This window comes from Crinia signifera, chromosome 2, assembly GCF_055691185.1.
Source record: "Crinia signifera chromosome 2, ASM5569118v1, whole genome shotgun sequence".
NCBI classification, from domain to species: Eukaryota; Metazoa; Chordata; class Amphibia; order Anura; family Myobatrachidae; genus Crinia; species Crinia signifera.
Window position 1 is genome coordinate 207,420,985 of NC_139218.1, and position 22,779 is coordinate 207,443,763.

At 46.2% G+C, this 22,779-nt stretch overlaps 1 protein-coding gene across 4 annotated transcripts in view; it reads right to left on the minus strand.

The window, feature by feature from the left end:
* Positions 1-1,125: 1,125 nt before the first annotated feature.
* The window catches only part of LOC146060424 (ultra-long-chain fatty acid omega-hydroxylase-like), a 74,107-nt gene continuing 52,453 nt past the window's right edge, over positions 1,126-22,779 (minus strand). For all 4 annotated transcript variants that reach the window (XM_083173608.1, XM_083173606.1, XM_083173609.1 and 1 more), the window contains 8 exons: positions 22,385-22,506; positions 21,979-22,246; positions 19,461-19,527; positions 15,740-15,869; positions 10,758-10,891; positions 6,745-6,809; positions 6,568-6,650; positions 1,126-1,352 (listed from right to left, as the gene is read on the minus strand). In XM_083173608.1, coding sequence (XP_083029734.1) covers positions 1,181-1,352; positions 6,568-6,650; positions 6,745-6,809; positions 10,758-10,891; positions 15,740-15,869; positions 19,461-19,527; positions 21,979-22,246; positions 22,385-22,506 — 1,041 coding nt within the window. In that variant the 3' untranslated portion in view covers positions 1,126-1,180. The remainder of the gene's footprint in view (positions 1,353-6,567; positions 6,651-6,744; positions 6,810-10,757; positions 10,892-15,739; positions 15,870-19,460; positions 19,528-21,978; positions 22,247-22,384; positions 22,507-22,779) is intronic.

Below are 22,779 nucleotides of genomic sequence, written 5' to 3' on the forward strand. Positions count from 1 at the left end.
CAAAAAGAGAGTACGCTTTCCTTCTTCCTAAAGTACAGTCTTTTACTCTGGGGAGCTCCTCCACTTGAGTGAGGTGTACTTAGGTACCTTGTGGATATTGTCAGTTTTCTTGTTCAGATTCCTTTCTTTAATTGTGTGTTACTGTAGGCTTGTGCACTGGTTCCTTCCCCTATTCCCTGTCCCCCCACCCCCCTATCTCATTGTCATCATGTTGCCTGCATTTTAACAATATCATGTCAACATTTGGACTACATCCCATTTTAACACTATGACTTTTCTTCGAATTCTTGTCCACTTTCCTTCTGCTGTGTTAAACTGGCCATACTTTAGAAAGATCGATTGCGCTCATGATTGTGTACAATTTCCCTTGAAAACCCCGACAGTCCATGGTGATTTTTGGACACACAATCTACTCACAATCCATCATACAATCAGTCATACAATCCATCTGCTGATGGATTGTATGATTGTGTACACAAGATGTGCACACAATCTGCATACAATCCATCTTACAATCAATTGAGATTGTATGATTGGGTGCAATATCTTTCTAATGTATGGCCACCTTTACCCTTTCCACCTCAATATTGTCATTTTACTTGTGTCCTCGCTACATTTCTTACATTTTACTACAGATACAAAAGTGGAGTTGATCTAGGAGCTGATTCGCCAGAGCGCTTGTGTCATCTCCACTGCTCCACTGGACAGGCATTTCTGTTGGAATTACTGTGCAGGGCTGTGGTGCAGATGGGACTGCTCTCCCTACCATTAGAAGTGGTGGAACTCCGTTTCACCACACACACACACACACAAACACACACACACACGCACACACTTTGGGGGTTATTTAAATTCATTCCCATCATTCATGTTGGGCATATGCGCATTTCTGTGCATATGCAGGGTGCGTGCGGCGGATAGTCGCGCCCATGGGACCGCCCAGCATTTTAAGGGCGCTCCCATAAAAACGCTGGCCATTCCCATGGTATTCAACCGGTGACCTGGGTGGTGGGGGCGGGCAGCTAACAGCCTTGCAAATCAACCAGAATAACCCCGTTTAACCCCTCCTGGTGACTAATGAGCTACTGTCTTTAAGTAAAGAACATTTTGAAAGTTATAGTGCCTTTAATTTTGTTACATTGCTTTACATACAATTTATAATGCAACAGCTGATGTAATGTTAAGGTTTCAGTGGCTCCACCTGCAACCAGAGACCGCCCTCTGCGCGCAGGATTAGCTCCGGCTTCCTGCGCACGGCTTTGCTTTCGTCCAAGCTCACTCTGAACTTGAGAAGAGTGAGAGCCAGCACCACCCTTATCTCAGCCATTGCAAAGTTTTGTCCAATACAATTCCTGGGAGGTAAACAGAAATATTAATCGAAAGTAATTTTTCATCTTCAAATCCTGATGAAAATATATTTACACACAGTAAGTGCATCACAATATTTATTATTATTGCTATTATACATTACCAATGATTTATATAGCTCAAAAGCCCCGTACACATGAGGGGACTGAGTCCCACGCTGAGCGAGGTGCTTAAAAACAGATTGCTCAGCACACAGTACTGCACATATGCGATGCACCTGTGATGTGAGCTGAGTAATCTGTGCTGAGCAGTGTTCTGCCGATGCCAGTGGCATAACTACCTATTATGCGCCCCCCGCCACAAAATTTTCGGCACCCCCCCCCCTAGCCCTCCCCCTCCCCTCAGCGCACCCCCCCTTGCCCTCCCCCTCCCCTCGGCGCACCCCCCCTCCCCTGATGCTCGTACCTGCCCGGACGAATCTGCAGTCACGGTCCCGTCGCTGGCTCCTGCTGCTATAATGAAAACGGACTCTTAGAAAATGGCTGCCCCCATACCGCAGACAGAAAACTGGGGGCAGCCATTTTCTAAGAGTCCGTTTTCATTATAGCAGCAGGAGCCGGGAGACGGAGAGATGGGACCATGAAGGCAGGCAAGACAGCAGCGGGTAGCTACAGCCCCGCAGACCCCCCGTTGCCCACATGTTCTCTGCGCCTCCCCGCCACCGCGGGGGCTGCGGAGCTATAGCTACGCCACTGGCCGAAGCTTATACTGTAGGTGATCTAAGCAGGATAGACCGTACATTCACTGTCTATCTTTGTGGGCAATGGCGATGACTGGGATTGCGCATCCCTGTAGGGTGTACAAACAGAGATTTCTGCTTAATTTCTCAATAATCTATTAAAATGGCTTAGAATTAGGGCTTAAAAGGGCCCCATGTGTATGGCCCTTTACATATTATACAGCATTTTGCATATTCTTACAACACATGTTATCCGTTTATAAACTAATATGATACTGAAAGTAGCGGTTTCTTAAGGTGTATACACACGGGGGGAGATATATTGCTCAGCCATATATTGCTTGCAATATATTGCTCAGTGTCTCCTTTTCATCAGCGACCAGATTACAATGGGGCAGAAAACGGGAGCGCGCACCCGGCGATTTATCGCTGGGGCACACTTCCATCACTGGCAATATGGTCGCCTGCGACCATATTCCCAGCGATTATAGCCCATATGGCCCCCCGTGTGTACACAGCATTACATACAGTATCTCTGCCTGAGATCTGCCTTGACCATTCTGTTTGTGGTGACCAGATTTGTGTTATGGAGTCAGATGTAAAATGGTCCTTCCTCTAAGAGGTTATCACATAAGGGAGAGTGGGGCAGATGTAAGACTGGACATTATGGGGAGAAGGGGTATCAGCGCACGTTGTGTAGCCTGGTGCTGATTGAGTGTAAAAAGATAGAATAAACTATTGTTTAATACTTTGATGCTGGCACTTATAGTTCCACAGTAGTAAAAATAGTCAAATAAAAACACATGCACACAATAAAAATAAAACTCGAATACATCCAAAGCCCATACATACTGATACTTACCTATCTTGAGCCCGTAGGTAGGTCCCTGGGTCTTGGTACGGTGTCCTGGTCCGGGTCGATGTTGGTGTCTGGGTCCGAAGTAATCCATTGGGACCTGTGGAAGGAAATTCTACTTACATGTCTCCTGTGGCGAAGATCTGGTCCAGGTCTTCACAAAATAAGAACACGCCGGTGTCCCGATGATCAGCTGTCACGGACTGAGGAGAGGCGCATAGATATTTCATCTTCCGCGCCTCTCCTCTGAATGATTCTATTGGCTGCCTAGTGGCCAATATGGAGCCGACTTTCTCGGCTCCTAATTGATCCCTAGTCATTTTGTCCCCCGTATTTTGGGAAACAGCCCTGGACCTGGAGCCTGGGGCTAGTTTTAAAAAATCAGTGAAGCCCTATTTGCCGGGTTTCCTGATTTTTTTTAATTACCAGCCCCGGGTCTTTCAGCCTGGTGCTGGTTACGGCTGTGGGGGGGACCCCATGCTGGGTTTTTTTTTTTTCTGTTTTTTTTACACTGAAGCCTGCACGGATCTTACTGATCCGTGCAGGCTATAGCCAAATACGACTGGAAAATAAAGTGTATTTTCCTGCCGTATTTGGCCGGCCATTCGCGGGAGTTTCACGCCTATTAGCGGCCGTATTTTCAATACGGCCGCTTAGTAAATCAGGAACCACCATTCTTTTGAATGGTGATGTCTGTCCTATTCTATCGATGGTGTATTCATTCATATTTGTAAATACAAATACAATTGTCCCATCAATATGAATACGAAAATTAATATTTTTGGCATAGTAAATGCCAAAAATACGTATACGCCCCCAAAAAATCATATTTTCGTATGAAAATACGATTTTTTTCCCATGAATTTTTGTTAGTAAATTTCCCCCTAAATCTATAGGTGTATGGTCACCTTTAGATACATTATACAGATGTGTCCACATACATCAATTATTCTTCCTCCAACACAACAAAATTCAGATCTGATTGCTAATCTGCACATTTGCAGATGACTGTGAGTAAACAGCCACCCAGATAAAGGCCCTTATTCTGAATGACTTTCCAGCGTATGCAGATCAGTGACTCCTCTATGGTGTCTCTGAACTGCGAGTGCCCTGTGTGGGAAGCAGGCAGGCAAAACATCAGTCGACTGTTTAAATGCACAGGGGACCAGTCAGGATGACCCCCACAGTGAAAACCCGCCCTGTGTAAATCTGTGAGTGTTTTCTGAAAAGTTTGCAATGCGCTAACCTGTCGCACATCTATACACAATTTACTTACCATGGAATGATTTTCACAGTGTGTGCAAATGTGAGTAATCACAAGTTCAGTGCCCAGATTGCATGTACATGACAGGAGGTGCGATGCAATGCAGGCAGTGAAATCTGTCACCGGTCATCAGTCCGCCGCAGCTCCCCACGCGAGACGGTGCCACCACTGCCAGGTCTCCCGTCACCTCTTCTCCAGCGCCTCCCTCCCTGCTCAGTGGCCACGCCTTCCTCTATCCATCGGTGACGATGACTGCAGCAGCAGCAGCCGCCTCGGACACAGCCTGGAGAAAATCTTCCCAAGGCTGCTGCTTCCATTGTCCACCAATGCTATCTTTAATATTATTATTACACTGGCATCAGCCCCCCCACCCACAGCCCAGGGTGGCGGGGACAACCCCAGGCTTTAGCCTGGGCTGGTGTTCCCCTGGTTGTGATTACTGTCACTCCCCAGTGACCTGGCCCGGGCTGACCAGCCAGGGTGCTCATGCTCTGGTCGGGGGACCTGATGTAAAAAAAAAGGGTACTCTTTACCTAGAACGGCGCCCACGATTGAAATCGCGGGCATCGCGGGTAAAATCGCGGTAATCGCGGGCATCGCGGGTAAATCGCGGGTACATCAAAATCGGGTACCCGCGATTACCGCGATTTTCCCATAGGGAACAATGTTAAAAAGGCAGATTGACCGCGATTTTACCGTTAAATGCCTCAATGCCCGCGATTTTTACATAGGAAACAATGTTAAATGGGCCACAGAGCCCTAATAGTCCCCCTGAAGTCTTAAATGGCCCCCAAAATTTTTAACGCCACCCCACAATCAACGTGAACCCGAAGCGTGGCGAGCGCAGCGAGCCCGCGAGGGGCGGCGGTACGCGTCCTACGACCTTTTCATGCCCTACTATCCACGTCGGCGTGGAGTTGAGAATAGAAAAGTGTGGCGAGCGCAGCGAGCCACCGAGCCCGAAGCGTGGCGAGCGCAGCGAGCCCCGCGAGGGGACGCGGATACCTTCACAGGTAAACGCGTCCCTTCGCGGGCTTCACAGGTGTCCGCGTCGCCACGGACACCTGTGAAGCCCGCGAGGGGACGCGTTTACCTGTGAAGGTATCCGCGTCCCCTCGCGGGGCTCGCTGCGCTCGCCACGCTTCGGGCTCGGTGGCTCGCTGCGCTCGCCACACTATTCTATTCTCAACTCCACGCCGACGTGGATAGTAGGGCATGAAAAGGTCGTAGGACGCGTACCGCCGCCCCTCGCGGGCTCGCTGCGCTCTCCACGCTTCGGGTTCACGTTGATCGTGGGGTGGCGTTAAAAATTTTGGGGGCCATTTAAGGGTTAATGGGCTCTGTGGCCCATTTAACATTGATTTCTATGGCCAAATCGCGGGCATTGAGGCATTTAACGCTAAAATCGGGTCCATCGCGCCTTTTAACATTGATTTCTATGGGAAATCGGTAGCATCGCGTCGCGGGCATCGCGGGTACATTTATGGCTGGCCGCGACGCGACCGACGCGATTTTTCTGATTTAACATGGTTTTCAATGGGAAAATCGCGGGCATCGCGTCGGTCGCGTCGCGGGCAGGCATAAATGTACCCGCGATGCCCGCGACGGGCGCCGTTCTAGGTAAAGAGTACCAAAAAAAGTGTCCCCCGGCTGTGGCATGACACCGTTGGCTGTTTGAGCCTGGTGCTAGTTTTCAAAATACAGGGGACCCCTACTCATTTTGTCCCCCATATTTTGGGAACTAGGACTGGGCGAAGAGCCTGGTGCTGGTTATAGAAACACAGGGGGACCCCAGCTTTTTTGACCCCTGTATTTCTGTAACCAGGACCGGCTCAATGAGCCTTTTTTAACATTATTTATTTTAATATTTTATTACACAGAGAAGCCTGCACGGATCTGATAGATTCATGCAGGCTTCAGCCAAATATGCCTGGAAAATGAGTATTTTCCAGTCATATTTTCTGTTGAATTACTGGCCAAATCCAGCAGTACAGCTGATCCTGTGTGCGAACGGAACGACCATACGAATGGAGAAGACAGCACATTTACTAAGCTGCCGTATTCTCCAGGTTCGTATTAATGGTGCTGTGATGCCCCTGGCGTCAGCATCCCTCCCTCCCTGTTTTCGCTGGCTTTGCGCACATGCGCGGCTGACCGATAATCGAGTCTGAAAATCCCTGCGAAGGGGTTGCAATAAGATAGCATTTATGCAGTCATTCAATTATTGAATGGATTGCAGATTTGCACATCAGCAATCAAGTCTGTATAACTCCTGCGAGCTCGTGACTTTATAATGCTGTGCGTCTTTACATCTAACTTTTCAGTTACAATGCATTTTTTCGCAAAGTGGTGCAAATATGACACAAAAATTGTCAGCAAAATTAATGGTCACATCCTTACCTGGGTCCAGCTGAGAAAGGTACAAAAGCAAGGGAAGACCTTTTCTGTACATTGTCTGGATCAAACCGATATGGATCATATTCCTAGGAAAACAGACATTGTAGCTAATGACTGGTCAATGTTTATTAACACTGATACCATGCACATAAATACAGTACAATACAGATAGATTTGTACCTCAGGATTTGGCCAAACAACAGGATTGTGGTGGGTGCCATAAATGCTGATCAAACAGGTGTTTCCTTGGAAAATGAAGAAATATATTTACATGCATCTAATAAATTGGTCACAATTAATTTTATACTCAAACTATTTACCAGACTGTCAAAATGAGAGAACATAACAGTAATTTCAGCGCCAGTGGCTGTGTGCACATGAATGGAGCAACATTTGAATAACTCCTCCATGTGCCATTTAATGACTGCTGGCAAGCATACTGTAACACTTGGATTTCTACCATAGAGATGAATTAAGGCTGACACTGTTATCATATACAATGTACTGTTTTTAATCCAACATGCAAAACTGGCACCTACTGTGTGGTTACTGCGAGATGATTACTGTTAATTACACTCGGAATACACGTGGATTTTGTGTAAAACGGCCACAGATTTCACAATACAGCTGTCGTCTTCAACAATGCACATTAGAATTGTAAAAAAAAAGACAAAACTGCACGGGTTTCAATGCGATTGGAAATTTCCTCATTAAATATTTCAGACCCAAGTGAATAATTTTACATTTTTTGCAACTACAGTACAATGCACATTGGACCTTATTCTGGTTCACTCCTTCTGGCAAATTCTTCTTTGATGGACAAAACCATGTGCACTGCAGGGGGGGCAGATGTAAAATGTGCAGGGTAAATACTGGCTGCTTTATTTTTACACTGCAATATAGATCTCACTTTGAAGTAAAACCTCTCCCAAATCTAATTCTCTCTGCACGTGTTACATCAGCCCCACCTGCAGTGCACATGGGCCCTTATTCTGGTTGGTGCAGTAATATCCGCGTGCGTTCGTGCCGCCGATGTTTTGTGTCTGCGCATGTGCAGAGGCGTCTCTGCGCATGTGCGAGCGGGGCGTATGGCCAAATTCCGCATGAAATGTGAACACTCCGAACAGGGGGTGGAGAGGGGCGTGAAGGGCTATTTGGGCTCATTACCATATGCATACGCCCCGCGTTTCATGGGCGTTCCCATGCAAACGCTGGGCGTGCGTATGGTAATGCAGTCGTGACGCACGTGTAGGGGGCGGACATATGACATCGCCGGATGTCAGCTGCCCGCCCAGATCCCTGCTTTTGCACGGAAAAATGTCCGTGTGGTCTGAGGTTGCGGGAGCTGGTGGACCACTCGGTCCTGCCTTCGATGGTCAGCGACCATCGAATGATGGGGGAGGTTCCCTGAGATGGAGGAGGCGTCTTCCATGAAAAATACACGTGCGGTCCGTTCGGCCAGCTTCTTACCGCGTATGGACGGAGTTGCCGTTCCGTATGGAAGGCGGGGTTTCACACGCACGGTCCTGGCCGCATATTTGGATCCGGCCGCACCGATCAGAATAAGGGCCATGGTTTTGTCCATCTAAGAAGGAAATTGTCAGAAGGAGTGAACCAGAATAAGGCCCATTTTGACATGGGCTGTAATTTCAGCAACAACTACGTTCCCTGGAACATAACCATCATACATAGCAGTGTTATTTAGTTGAACTACAGAAAAGCATGCACATTGCAATTTATGAAACACAGACCCTATTAAGTCATATTACTGCTCTACAGATAACTGCAGTGAGATGTATTTAATAATACAAGAATTTAAACTGATTAATGGGGAGATAATTTCTCTACTTGTAAAGTACAGTATATGAGATCAATCCAATTGACTGAGTTTGCAACATTGAAACTTTGTATGGTGTATGGTGTATGGTGTTTTTTGGATGTGAATCCACAAAACTGGTCTGCGCTATTGTTTGAGCAGCCCAATATGATAGGTAACTGTGGGGGTTGCTAAAAAGCAGAATATATCGGGCGCTTGTAAAAATAATAAAAGGAATTTTGCAAAAAGGAGATTTTTTGCGGTGGGGAGAGATAGGGGTAAGAGAGATAAAGTCAACCAGATGGTTGATGGGATTTATGGGGGGTGCTGTTGTAGGATGGAGGGAGATAAAGATAGAAATGAATAAACATAAAATGAAACAAATAATAACAGTAAATGAAAAATAAAAATTAAATAATAAATACAAATAAATGAAATATAATTAAATTAAATAAAATAAAAATAAATAAATGAAATAGATGCAAACAAACTAAAAAATAACAATAAATGAAAAATGAAGATAAATAAATAAATAAATAATAAATGGATAAATAAAAATAAAAATAGAAATAAAAATAAAAGTAAAATGACAGACAGACAAAAATTATTGGGCAGGTTTACAAATCCTTTGTTTGAATAGGTAAGGAGGGGAACAGTCCAGTATTACTAACTCACCCTAACTAGTCCTGCCTGGGGTCCGTTTATTTGGACGCTCCGGGCGGCAGCGGGCGGCACGGGTCCTGCGCTAGTATGTGCTGGCTTCTGTCGGGTAGCTTTAGCGTGCGGCAGAGCGGCGGCTTGTAGCGGCTGTGGAAACTTGGCTGCGGCTGGTTCTGCTGGATCTTCTGGTCCCTCCTAGGTACACAACCAACGCGTTTCACATCGGGTAGATGCTTTGTCAAGGATGACTGTGTTTGGGGCTTGCTGCTTTTTATAGCGCAAAAAACTTTATTAGTAAAACGGAAGTGCCCAGAATAGCTTGTACTTAATTCAGTGGCAACCTCATGGCTCTTTTTTCAAAGATGGTTTAAAATCTTTTCATGCGCAATAACTGACAAACAATAAATAAAATACAGTCATCCTTGACAAAGCACCTACCCGATGTGAAACGCGTTGGTTGTGTACCTAGGAGGGACCAGAAGATCCAACAGACCTAGCCGCAGCCAAGTTTCCACAGCTGCTACAAGCCGCCGCTCTGCCGCACGCTAAAGCTACCCGACAGAAGCCGGCACATACTAGCGCAGGACCCGTGCCGCCCGCTGCCGCCCGGAGCGTCCAAATAAACGGACCCCAGGCAGGACTAGTTAGGGTGAGTTAGTAATACTGGACTGTTCCCCTCCTTAACTATTCAAACAAAGGATTTGTAAACCTGCCGCAATAATTTTTGTCTGTCTGTCATTTTACTTTTATTTTTATTTTATTTCTATTTTTATTTATCCATTTATTATTTATTTATTTATCTTCATTTTTCATTTATTGTTATTTTTTAGTTTGTTTGCATCTATTTCATTTATTTATTTTTATTTAATTATATTTCATTTATTTGTATTTATTATTTAATTTTTATTTTTCATTTACTGTTATATATTTGTTTCATTTTATTTTTATTCATTTCTATCTTTATCTCCCTACTTCCTACAACAGCACCCCCCATAAATCCCACCAACCATCTGGTTGACTTTATCTCTCTTACCCCTATCTCTCCCGCCGCAAAAAATCTCCTTTTTGCAAAATTCCTTTTATTATTTTTACAACCGCCCGGTATATTCTGCTTTTTAGCAACCCCCACAGTATGGTGTATGGTGCATTGAACTGAGAAATGCGAGATACAATTAGAAGGGACAAATTGCGATAGCCCCAATTAGGGTTGGGCAAATCTTCAACCAAAGCATCCTTGGATAAGTGCACAGTGGTGGCCAGGGAGGGTGGGGGTGGTGTATGTGGTGAGTGGCAGTGTCTCTGTACACACCGTCACTGATCAATATACTGTAACATCTATAGGTACCTGTCCCTCATCATGATCATTCATTAGGAGTGGTATACCAGAGGTAAAATAAAGATTTTCCCTACAGTACCTTGTCATCTGCCTAGGAGGTGAGCACAAAAAAATTTGAATTTCAGATAGAAAAGCAATGTGAGTTTGGAATTAAATTGAATTGCGATTATAATTCACAATGAAAAAAGCGTGGAGGACCCAACACACCCCTGTGACCCCTATTTACACTATTATTCTTTTATTACATTTTGTTTAGTAAAGAAATGCATACAAGGCTGTTGGTCGTTATCAAGCTTAAAGTTATAAGTTGAAATAGATAAAAATGATTTCATAGCGCCTTTCAGATAACGAGATTCATAGAACGATAAAGTGTGAGAATACCTTTAGGAATGACCTTGCCATCGTGCAAGGTGATATCTGCAGTACAGCGCCTAGACACGGTTGTTACAGGGGGATGCAGTCGCAGGCTCTCCTTAATGCACATGGTGGTAAACGGGAGCTGGGACAAGTCATCCCTACAAAACAGATTCATTGACACAAATATTTTATTGAACAACCTTGTGTTATTTACTACTAGCTGACCCGCCCGGCGTTGCCCGGGAAACCCTTGGGGTTTCTTTATTTCCAAAATTGCTGAAAAATGTCATCTTACAGTATGCTGTGCCAAAGACCTAAGATTGTAATTTGTTATAGATTCCACCATAATGTTAGAATGTGTTTGCATTGATACTCAATGACGGCAATGAAATCAGGTGTGGTGTTGTTGTTTGAAACACAACGCTCCTGAGTTGATAACTTGTATGTGTTGATGAATTCCACATCCACTCCTGAGATTTAGCACCTCCTGTATGACATATTCTCCAACATCTGAGGGTCAGAAATCGGTACAAAATCAGAAAGGGACGTGGCCACACCTCCATTTCTATACTTTCAAATTGTACAGTTTCTAGGGTGTGTAATTACAGACGAAGAGTGCGAAGGGACCGGGGTGGGCGTTACTTACCCCGCCATAATTAATTAAAAATTCACTGCTCCCTGCCACTGCCACTCCCCTCACCGAACCTGCAGCAGTCTCTGAGGTCTGGGGATCTGTAAAGCACATGCACCGGGCAACTCTACCAAACAGTGGGACAGCCCCTGAGTGTGGGAGCAGGTCCACGGGCCTGGCCACATGATGTTATGACGCGACGCACGCTACCCGCACCACTGTAATGCCCCACTGGGAATGGGTGCAAAGGGCCAAATTCTTCCCTACACTCGCCGAGCCAATCCACTGATCTAGCCATCACAATCATCAATGGGTGCATTGATAAGGTTTGAGTGTAAGAAGTTGAAGAATAAGACTGAGAAAAAGAATTGCCATGTTACAAAGTATACAATTTACTCAATAAATCGTGAAAAAATGTAAGTGTACATAGAAGTACAATCAAGAAATGAAAGTAGGATTAAAAAATAAATTCTGATTCAAACTGATAATTGTTTGGATGGGGTGGGTTGTGAAACAAATCTATAGGTGGGGGTATGGATATTGTGGGCATAATTGGTGTTTGTTACACCTACATGGGGCCCTCAATTGATGGGATTTTCACTACAGTGTCACAGTGACATTGTCACCATAGGGGGATTTCCAATTGGGGTCCAGGTGGTCTTTTAGGGACCCTTTACAATCCTGTAGGTCTCTTCTCCTTGAGCTTACGGTCTCCCTTAATGATAGTCAATCACTGAGGGAGACCATAGGCTCTAGGAGAAGAGACCAACGGAATTGTAAAGGGGTCCCTAAAAGATCACCTGAACCCCAATGTAGTGAAAATTTCTCATCATCTGGGTACCCCCTGTAGGTGTACCAAACACCAATTATGCCCACAATATCCATACCCCCTCCACCTATAGATGTGTTTCGCAACCCACCGCCATCCAAACAATTATCAGTTTGAATCATAATTTATTTTTTAATCCTACTTTCATTTCTTGATTGTACTTCTATGTACACATATTTTTTTCACGATTTTTTGAGTAAATTGTACACTATAACATGACAAATCTTCATCTCAGTCTTATTCTTCAACTTCTTACACTCATAACATTCAAACAAATGCATGCAGCGCTCATGCCCATCGACCAAACATTATCTATGAACCAAAAGAGTCTGGGAAACCCTTAAGGCAGAGCAGTGCCTGATATCCAACTGACTAACAGGGTGAGTGCAGTGTACCCACTTTGTATTGATCAAAGGGTGCATTGGCCAGGACAAAGATTTCTCAGTGCAACTGGAGGACTGGAGAGACGGATATGGGGAACAAAGTAGAAATGGTACATTAGGTACAGTTTTTATTTGCCGGTACAGACTGTTAAATAAACGGCAAATTATTTTTTATGTGTTCTGTGTGTTTGTGTGTGTTGTACTGTTTTTGTGTGTGTGTTGTAATGTATGTGGTTTTGTGTGTTATATTGTATGTATCTGTCCAATGCGTAAGTGTGTGAGGTGTGCTATGTATATACAGTATGTGTGTGTTGTGTCTTTGTGTATCTGTTAAATGTGTGTTTTGTGTGTGTTGTACTGTTTTTTGGGTGTGTGTGGTGAATGTGGGTGTGTGTTGTGCTGTTAGAGGTATGTTATGTGTGTGTATCTGTGCAATGTTTAAGTGTGTGTTCTGTGTATTGTACTGTTTTTGGGTGTGTGTTGTAGTGAATGTTGGTGTGTGTTGTACTGTGAGTTGTGTGTTATGTGTGTGTGTGTTGTGTTGTGTGTATATCTGCCGAATGTGTAAGTTTGTGAGGTGCGCTACGTATATATGTGTGTGTAGTGTGCTGTGCATATCCTGGCAATGTTTAAGTGTGTGTGTTCTCAGTGGCGTAGCTTGGTTTGGGGAGCCCCCCCCCCGCCGTTAATGGGGGGGCGCCTCCCCCCTCTCCCCGCCGGCCTCCCCACCCCCGCCGTAAATGGGGGGCGCCTCTCCCCCTCCCCACCCCGGCCGCCGGTGCCACCACCCCCCCCCCCCCCCCATCGCCGCAGGCTTACCTGTCTGCGCGTCCCGGCTCCCCTCCTGGCTTCAATTAATAATTCTATGCAGACGGACCACGATAAAATGGCCGCCCCCATACCGCAAACAGTTTCAGAGAACTATCTGCTTTATGGGGTGGCCATTTTATCGTGGTCCGTCTCCATAGAATTGATTGAAGCCAGGAGTTGTGTGTTTGTTGTACTGTTTTTGGGTGTGTGTTGTAGTGTGTATGGATTTGTATTGTACTGCATGCGGTGTGTTTCCAGCGATTTCAGCCCCTATCTCCCCCGTGTGTACACAGCTTAAGTGTGTGAGGTGCTCTACGTATAAATGTGTGTGTTGTGTGCTATGTGTGCGTATGTGGTGTACTGTGTGTGTGTGCGTGTACAATGTGTACGTGTGTATGTGTTATGTGTGGTCTATGTATATCCTCAATTATTTCCTAATTGTTTAAAGCCTTCACCATAATGTTAGAATGTGTCTGTCATACTCAATGACAGCAATGAAATCAGGTGTGGAGTTGTTCCTTCGTCCACGGTTTCCCAGATCGTCGATCTTTTCCCCAGATCATCAATGAAGGAAAATTAAAACTTGGTGTTTTTTAAAATTCTAAGTGAAATTTCCCAAAAACGGCTTCGAGGTGCACACCACCGGGTCCAGAGGTATCTTGTAGCCAAATTTGGTGTCTCTGAGTGCCACGCTGTGTCCGCAATGCGACGGACACGCACACACACAAGCACACACACACGCACACAGACTCTTCAACTTATTATATAGAAGATTTACAGTCACACAAAAGTGATCATTGAGCCTGATTCAGGATGAGTTGTAGTTTTGTGAAGATTCTGAAAACTACAACTGACAGTGCTAACACATGCTGGTGGGGGGAACCTAGCACAGGGCAAGCCACTCCCGCATGCTGGGTTCTACCCCTACAAGCTATACAATGAAATGCTTGCATGTATAAGGTAGCCTAACCGCGAAGGCAGGCGCTGGGCCACTATGTTTAGGGTCATATCGGCTGGGTGTGACGTTATGCAGCCACCGCTGCCCACCCCGCAACCAGTCCGAACATCACCCCCCCAAACCAACCTGTCACCACCTCTTAGACTGCGGTGCCGACTTTTAATTGTGCTTCTCTGGGAGAAGCCCGAAGAGGAGACCAAATGCTGAAGGCCAGGGAAAAGGACATGGATGACATCACCAAGCCCTGACCCCATTCCATACAAACTCTGCAATTCTAGGATCCGCTAGAAGGGGACTAAAATAATTTTAGTGCCGCCCCCACCCCAAAAAGGCACGAATTACGGAATCTGTTTAGAAGCTCCGGGGGACGCGGAGGCTAAGGGAGACTTGCCCACCTTCCTGGGGGGCCAGGAGGGGGGACCTGATTTTTGGAAGCCTCCCAGCCATTTTGGGAGGTTAGGCAATCATGCAATATATATTACTACTAAAATTGTTCATTTAATAATACAGTCAAAGATTAATGATATGGGACACATTTCTAAATAAATGTGATTACGCAGCCAGAAACTTCTGAATAATAAACAGTTTTTATTAACTACAGTAGCACTACTGACATTATACAAAAGCAACACAAATCTCCTCTGCAGGAGCCTCACCTTAGGGCCGTAACTAGGGGGGGGGGGGGGGGCTAGGGGGTCACGCGCACCGGGCGCTGGAGGGTGGGGGCGCTAGTGTGAGGTCCCAGGGATGGGCAGCGGGGGTCCGGGGACTGGTGGGTTAACTCCAGCTCCTACTAGCGCTGACGGGCGGTGGGCGGGAAGCAGGTTTTGAAAAGACTTGCCGGACGCTGATTGGCTGAATTCAACCAATCAGCATCCGGCAAGTCTTTTCAAAGTCATCGGCGCTTCCTGCCGCCAGGCAGATAGCGCTAGGAGATGGAGTGAGAGAAGGCTGCCGCTACACCAGTCCCTGGACGCTGCCTACCCCTGCTGGCTGCACACAGGTATGTTGGCAGCGGGGGTCCAGGGACTGGTGTAGCGGCAGCTTTCACATACACAGCTGCTCGCTATTTGCCTGGCGGCGGTAAGCGCTGATGATTTTGAAAAGACTTGCCGGACGGCAAGTCTTTTCAAAATCTGCTTCCCGTCCACCACACGGCAGCGCTAGGAGCCGGAGTTAACCTTCTCCAGTCCCCGGACCCCCGCTGCCTGTCCCCAAGGCAGTAATTTGGTGGGGGGGGTTTTGGGGGGGGAAGGGGGGGCACCAAGTGACTGCCGACCCGGGCGCCGAAACACCTAGTTTCGGCCCTGCTCACCTAAGGAGGGCTGGTATAATGGCAATGCTGCTTTGTGCACACTTCTTACATTTATGTGCAGAGTAATGCAATGTACTCACCATTCCAAGTGTGCTGCATGGTCTCCCGTTATTATCTCTCTTATCTCTTCTCTGCATTTCTCTTGATACTCAGGGTGACGAGCCAAATTATATAAGATCCAGGAGATCCCACTGGCTGTGGTGTCATGGCCTTCATGTGGAGATTGAGGAAAGGGTAGAGTATGGTTGCAGGGAAGAGTAATGCACAAATAGTATACAAATTATTTTCAAGTCTAAATTTCGCCATTATAAGCAGAGTTGTATAAACAGTTATGGGGGACTGATGAAAATAAGAGGCTATTTTCTTCGTGTAGGGAGATAACCACCCACCCTACACATTACATCAATAGCATTAAAGTGATTTAGGGGCCCATTAATCCCAGGATCACATTGCAATATGCTGCCAGGGTTCTGTGACTGCTCATTTACCAATGACCGCACTGCAAAGCCTAGATGGCGGCAGTAGCGAGGACCATTCGGGATATTGGTAAATTGAGCAGCATTGCTTCTCCAATCCCCATTGAAATCTATGGAAAAAGCAGCTACATGCCAGAAAGGAGGGATCACAGAAGGTATCAAATACCTGCCGCACTCCCTTCTTCTTAGAAACTGGGGCTACTTAAAATTTGTGGCTAACCCAGGAAAAATGGGTCTTTTGGGGGAATCAGCTGGGGTGGACTGCGAAGGTGTCTGCTCGCAGGGTGTGCACATAGATAAGTAATGCAAAGTTTTCAACATCTGAAGTTGAATCTTCAATCATTTAAATTATGGTTCGAGATAGGCTGTGAAGGGAGGGTGGGAAAAGAGCTACGTATAACAGAGGTTAGGTTTAGGTTGCAGATAGAATGGGTTAGGGTGAAATATAAGAGTAAGATTACTAATATAGCAGGTGTTGGGATTCTGTGCATAGGGATGCTGCTACTGGTTTTCTCACTGCCAGCATCCCAAATGCATACCTCCCAAACTGTCCCAAATACAGTGGGAAAGTCTTGCTAAATGCAGACTGTCCCGCTATCCCTCCCATGGGTCACAGTGTCCTGCAGGTGGGGGCAGGGGCGGATTGGGAATTAAAACCAGCCCGGGAAAAACCTTGAAGCAGCCCAAGGGGGGGGGGAGGGTTTTGTTGTTGCGCGCCGGAGGCGCGCCCGATTTTTTTAGGGGGCGTGGCCTATCAATATGGGGGTGTGGCCTATTCCCGCAAGGCCACGCCCAATTTTTGCTGCTGTGAGGGCATGGCTAGTGGCTCTCTGAGCTGCTGGCTATGTCCCAAGCCCCTCAGGCTGCAGAATAGGCGCATGCGTACAGCGTTTATTCTACAGCCTGTGGGGCTGGGGAGATAGAGATGGGGGGGGAGGGTGACAGGGGGTCTCCCAACACAGTAGAGTGGCAGGGTGGAAGAGGATGCAGGGATGGAGGGTGCCGTAGAATGCTGGGAGGGAGGGGAGATGCAGAGTGGCTGAGAACGAAGGGAGTGAGGACTTGCACAGGGTGGCACAGGACGCAGAGTGTGAGGGGGCATGGTGACACAGGATGCAGGGTAGGAGGGGGAATGCAGAGTGGCAGGGGATGCAGGGAGGGGAGTCACAAAGTGGTGGAGGAGACAGTAATGCCCATTATACATATGCCACACACCGTGATGCCCATTATACTTATGCCGCACACCGTGATGCTTATTATACATATGCCACACACACGTGATGCCCATTATACATATGCCTCACACCGTGATGCCCATTATACATATGCCTCACACCGTGATGCCCATTATACATATGCCTCACACCGTGATGCCCATTATACATATGTCTCACACCGTGATGCCCATTATACATATGCCACACACCGTGATGCCCCATTATACATATACCACACACCGTGATGCCCCATTATACATATACCACACACCGTGATGCCCATTATACATATGCCACACACCATGATGCCATTATACATATGCCGCACACCATGATGCCATTATACATATACCACACACCGTGATGCCCATTATACATATGCCACACACCATGATGCCATTATTCATATGCTGCACACCATGATGCCATTATACATTTACCACACACCGTGATGCCCATTATACATATGCCACACCGTGATGCCCATTATACATATGCCTCACATTGTGATGCCCATTATACATATGCCTCACACCGTGATGCCCATTATACATATGCCGCACACCCTGATGCCATTATACATATGCCGCAAACCGTGATGCCCATTATACATATGCCGCACACCCTGATGCCCATTATACATATGCCGCACACCCTGATGCCATTATACATATGCCGCAAACCGTGATGCCCATTATACATATGCCGCACACCCTGATGCCATTATACATATATATATTAATTCTGCCAGTGCCCTTAGTGCCCCTAGTTTACCCTTGCTGTTAAGAGCTGCTCCTCTGCTGCGTGCTGCTGAGTCCACTCCTGCTGCTGATGCCCATCAGATCCAGCCCAACAGCAATCCTGCGCGCTGCTGGGAAGGCTGGATCACGTGGGCACTGGCCTGGGCAGCGAGCCAGAAGAGGAAGCCTCTGGACCGCGGGAGCAGCTGCGTGCGCATGCGCACCAGCGCTCCCGCGGCCATTTTAACTGTTCCTAAGTTGAGGCCGGCCGCGGCCATCTTTACTCAGGGCAAAGTTCAAGAAGATGCCGCGGCCGGCCCTGTAAAGGAGGGAGGGAGGTAGGGAAGGAAGAAGGGCGGGCGGGCGGGCGAGCGAGCGGCTGGAGCAGCAGGACGCAAAGCGGCAGAGTCTGACTGGCCGCGGGAGCAGCTGCGTGCGCCGCGCATGCGCACCAGCGCTCCCGCGGCCGTTTTAAGTATGGCAAAGCAAGAGGCCGGCCGCGGCCATCTTTACTCAGGCCAAAATTCACGTAGATGCCGCGGCCGGCCCTGTGAAGGAGGGAGGGAGGGCGGCCAGACCAGGAGAACAAGCGGCGCTGCGGCAGCCTCTGTCTGGACCGCGGGAGCAGCTGCGTGCGCCGCGCATGCGCACCAGCACTCCCGCGGCCATTTTAACTTTGGTACAGCTCGAGGCCGGCCGCGGCCATCTTTACATAGGGCAAAATGCACGTAGATGCCGCGGCCGGCCCTGTAAAGGAGGGAGGGCGGCCTTTCACTTAAAAAATATGCCGGCCCACCGGGAAACAGCCCGGTTTCCCGGTAGGCCAATCCGCCCCTGGGTGGGGGGCAATTACAGGGAGCTGTCGATCACTGCCGCTCAGCCGGTGATCATTAAAGAGATGCCGTGTACACTTGCACAGTACCTCTGCACTGTAGGAAGGGAACCGGGGGTCGTGGCGAGCGTAGCGAGCCAGCGAGGGGCGGCGGTACGCATCCTCCTACCTTTTCATACCCCCACTATCCACGTCGGCGTGGAGTTGATTTTATATAGTTTGGCAAGCGCAGCCAGCCACCGAGCCCAATGCGTGGCGAGCGAAGTCCCCTTGTGTGAGCACTGCTATAGACGGACCTTGACAAAACCTTCCTCTAACATCTGATCTACATACTTTCTATACATTTTATTATTATTTTGTTCCCAGATACAGCATTTGAAGATATCCCTCCCCAGAAAAAAAGCTGCCAATTATCTCTGTACATATACTCATCACTACTATGAATTTGCATTAGTTAATAGTGACCAATAATAATTATAATAATATCAAGCATGTAAAACCCTACCAAAACAAGGTAAATCTGATAGTAAGCACACCTTCAAACATAAATGTATCAACTTCATCTCTCAGCTCTTCATCAGACAATTGGTTTCCATGGTCATCCTGTGTTGAAAAAAAAAGTAAAATGTTTAGAGTTACTCCTTTACACAGATCTACACCTGTAGTAGAGGTTCCCAATGCCGTCCACAACGCACTTTAATGCTGGGTACTAACTAGCAGATAACCTACCGATATATCTGTCATCTGATCAAGCAGCATGATCTCCAGACACACTGCCTGATCTGTCCTGCCTGATGTCACAACTGGATGGGCGCACTGGTTGAGCTGCCAATCATTGCCAGCTCCTGTGCGGGTGTACGGGCAGTCAGCTGATCGCCAGAATGCATAGCACGATGCAAAGATATAATTTTAGACATATTGGGCATTGCCTATTTTGCACAGCCTATGCAATATATCTGTGAACTACGCCATTCACAGATATATTGCTGGTACACACTGGCCAATAATCTATTGCTATATTGGGCACTCAATTGTATGGCCGATATATCAACCTTAACAGTTCTAGTTTTGAAGACAGCCATGCTTGACCACAGGTGACAATCCGTACTTTTGTCAATTTTATTTAACCAACTGTTCTCAGCCATGGATATCTTTAAAACCTGGCCTGGAGTGCCATGAGGACAACGTTTGGGAACCTATGCCTTGTACTAAAACTAATCGAGCATAAGAAATTGTGACAGGATTCACATACATGGGGATTCAAATGAAGACATTGATCTTTATTTTATAAAGCAGGTCAAAGCATTCCAGATGAATTCCATGGGCAAGTGTAGTTACAGGCAGCAGCATACAGGCAATCACAGCATAAAAAGACTCTTGCAAATGCTCCAGTGGGCCCTACAATAGCCCACACCCCAGCCTATCGCTTGGGCAGCTAATGAACCATCAAGAGCATTTGCACTCTGCCCTGAAAACACCTAAAGGTGGCCATACATCTACAGATCAATTGTCAGATTGGGCTGGTTGGAACAAAATCCTGGTAATGGATGAGAGCAAATGACAGTTGACCATTTGCTTTGAAATGCTGGAAAACTGCCAAAAACTGTCATTTACATATTACCAGGTGTTTGTTCCAACCAGCCCAATCTGACAATCGATCTGTAGATGTATGGCCATCTTAACTAAATAATCACAGGTGCTGCTGACTTCTGCTCCAAAACCTGGTCTGGACCCTCATCACTCTCATGTGGAGAGATGCGGTCTCTGTCACACACACACACACAGTGGCCCATGGTCATTTAATGGAAATTCAAAGAAAGGATGGCTATGCACCGCTGTACCATCCACCAAGCACTGGCATCGGGCTCCAGTGAATATCCTGTGGCCCGTCATTTCGTTGAGCATAAGCATTCCCTAACTAGCCTCCGTTATAGGATGGTAGATTGTATTCTGCCTAATCAACGGGGTGGTAACCGTGGGCTGCAACTGTTACGCTGTGAGGCTCGGTGGATTCACCGCCTCGATACAGTCCCGAGAGGTTTAAATGAACTAATGTCGTTCTCGGTCTTTAGGTAATTATGTCTCAGGCATGTATGTCACTAACTTTTTCTATCTTTTGCAGAGAAGTCAACATGCAATGTTCTGATGTCGACTTTTTGTTGAATGTCGATCTTTTGTGCAAGCATCCCTGACGCCTTATGTTTAATGAATATAAACATGTATTGTTTAGATGTCGACCTTTTGATAAATGTCGATTTATTGTGTAAATATCCCTGACGGTTTATGCTTGAGTGTGTTCTTTGCTTTGTAATTCTTAACATTGTATGCTATATCATACCGCTGTCTTGTACACCGTGGTTATGTTACATAACTGTTACTTTTTTATTTGCTCTACAATGTACTAGATTACGCAGCGCCGGCAATGAGTGAAGTTGAAAGGTTCTTGCGAGCATTCATTTAACACACCTCTCGTATCATGCTATGTCAGCATCCTAGCATTGTTATTCTGATTACCCTGGTAACCGTTCTCTCCCCCTTCTGCCGTCCACGAATATGACGCAATTTATTTGTGCCAGTGGGGCGGTCTTTCTGCTTTGCACGAGCGTCTCAGCTTCACTCTTCCTGGTGGCTCCCTCTATAAAGGTACTGGTTTGCACTGTTTTATTTTATAACCTGATGAAAATTTACATAAATTGAAACGTTGTTATCAACTGGCTTCCTTCTTCATTTATTGACCATTGGCCACGAGTGCCACACCACCGTGTTCATATATATATATATATATATATATATATATATACTGTATATATATATATATATATATATATATATATATATATATATATATATATATATATATGTTAGAGATGTGCAGGTTCTGATTTACTCTGATTTCAAAGCAGGATCTTATTGGCTATCCCAAATCACATGACAGTTGTTGACAGTTGATAGCCAATAAGATCCTGCTTTGAAATCAGAGTAAATCAGAGCCTGCACATCTCTAATACATATATATTATTTTTTACAATTACTCCATCTCAATATCTTCCTCACTTTTGACAATAACAGAATATCGATGAAGTCCTTGGTCTTTCCTTGCTTGGACTTAATCCAGTTATCCGTCCCTTTCTCCTGCAGGGCCTTCTTCCGCTGTTGCACTACCCCTGAAGTGAACTCATGGACGATATCGCACGCTCGCTGGAATTTCCGTCCATTGGAGGAAAATCGGTAGATGAAATTAAAGTGATGCGGAAGAAAGTGTTCACGTTGTACCACCAAAGAGCTGAGCTCATAAATGGCAGCAATATAATCACTTGACTTTCTGTAATGAGCAATAAGAAAGAAAATATTACAGAGACTAAATGGAGACAAGGCACATGCATTTGGCCCTGTGACAATGTATTCCTAGAGTGAGCATACTATAACAAATATAATGAATAATCACAAAAAAATGGCATACTCTTGACATTCACTGTCATAGCTGAATGTGCATTTCAAAAGTGTGTCCAAGGTCATTAGACTGATGTGTTCGAACATATCCAAAGACACTGGGCCTTCTCCAGTCAACCTGCGCCATTTAGCCTGTGGAAATAGAGGAAAGAATGAAATGCACCATACAGTATATCCCTAGAACAAACTATATGGCAGATCTCATGCCTTTAAGACCTCAAATAAGGCTATATCTAGATGAGTGTCCATTAATAAAATCAGGAACTGTTGCCATGACTGTGTGAGGCTGTACACAAGGTAACACTACTACAAATGCAGCTGATACGGAGTCTCCTCTAGCCAAAATTCCAAACTACGGAAAATTCTGAAATATAGAATTTACAGATGCCTGGGGTGGGGGGTATA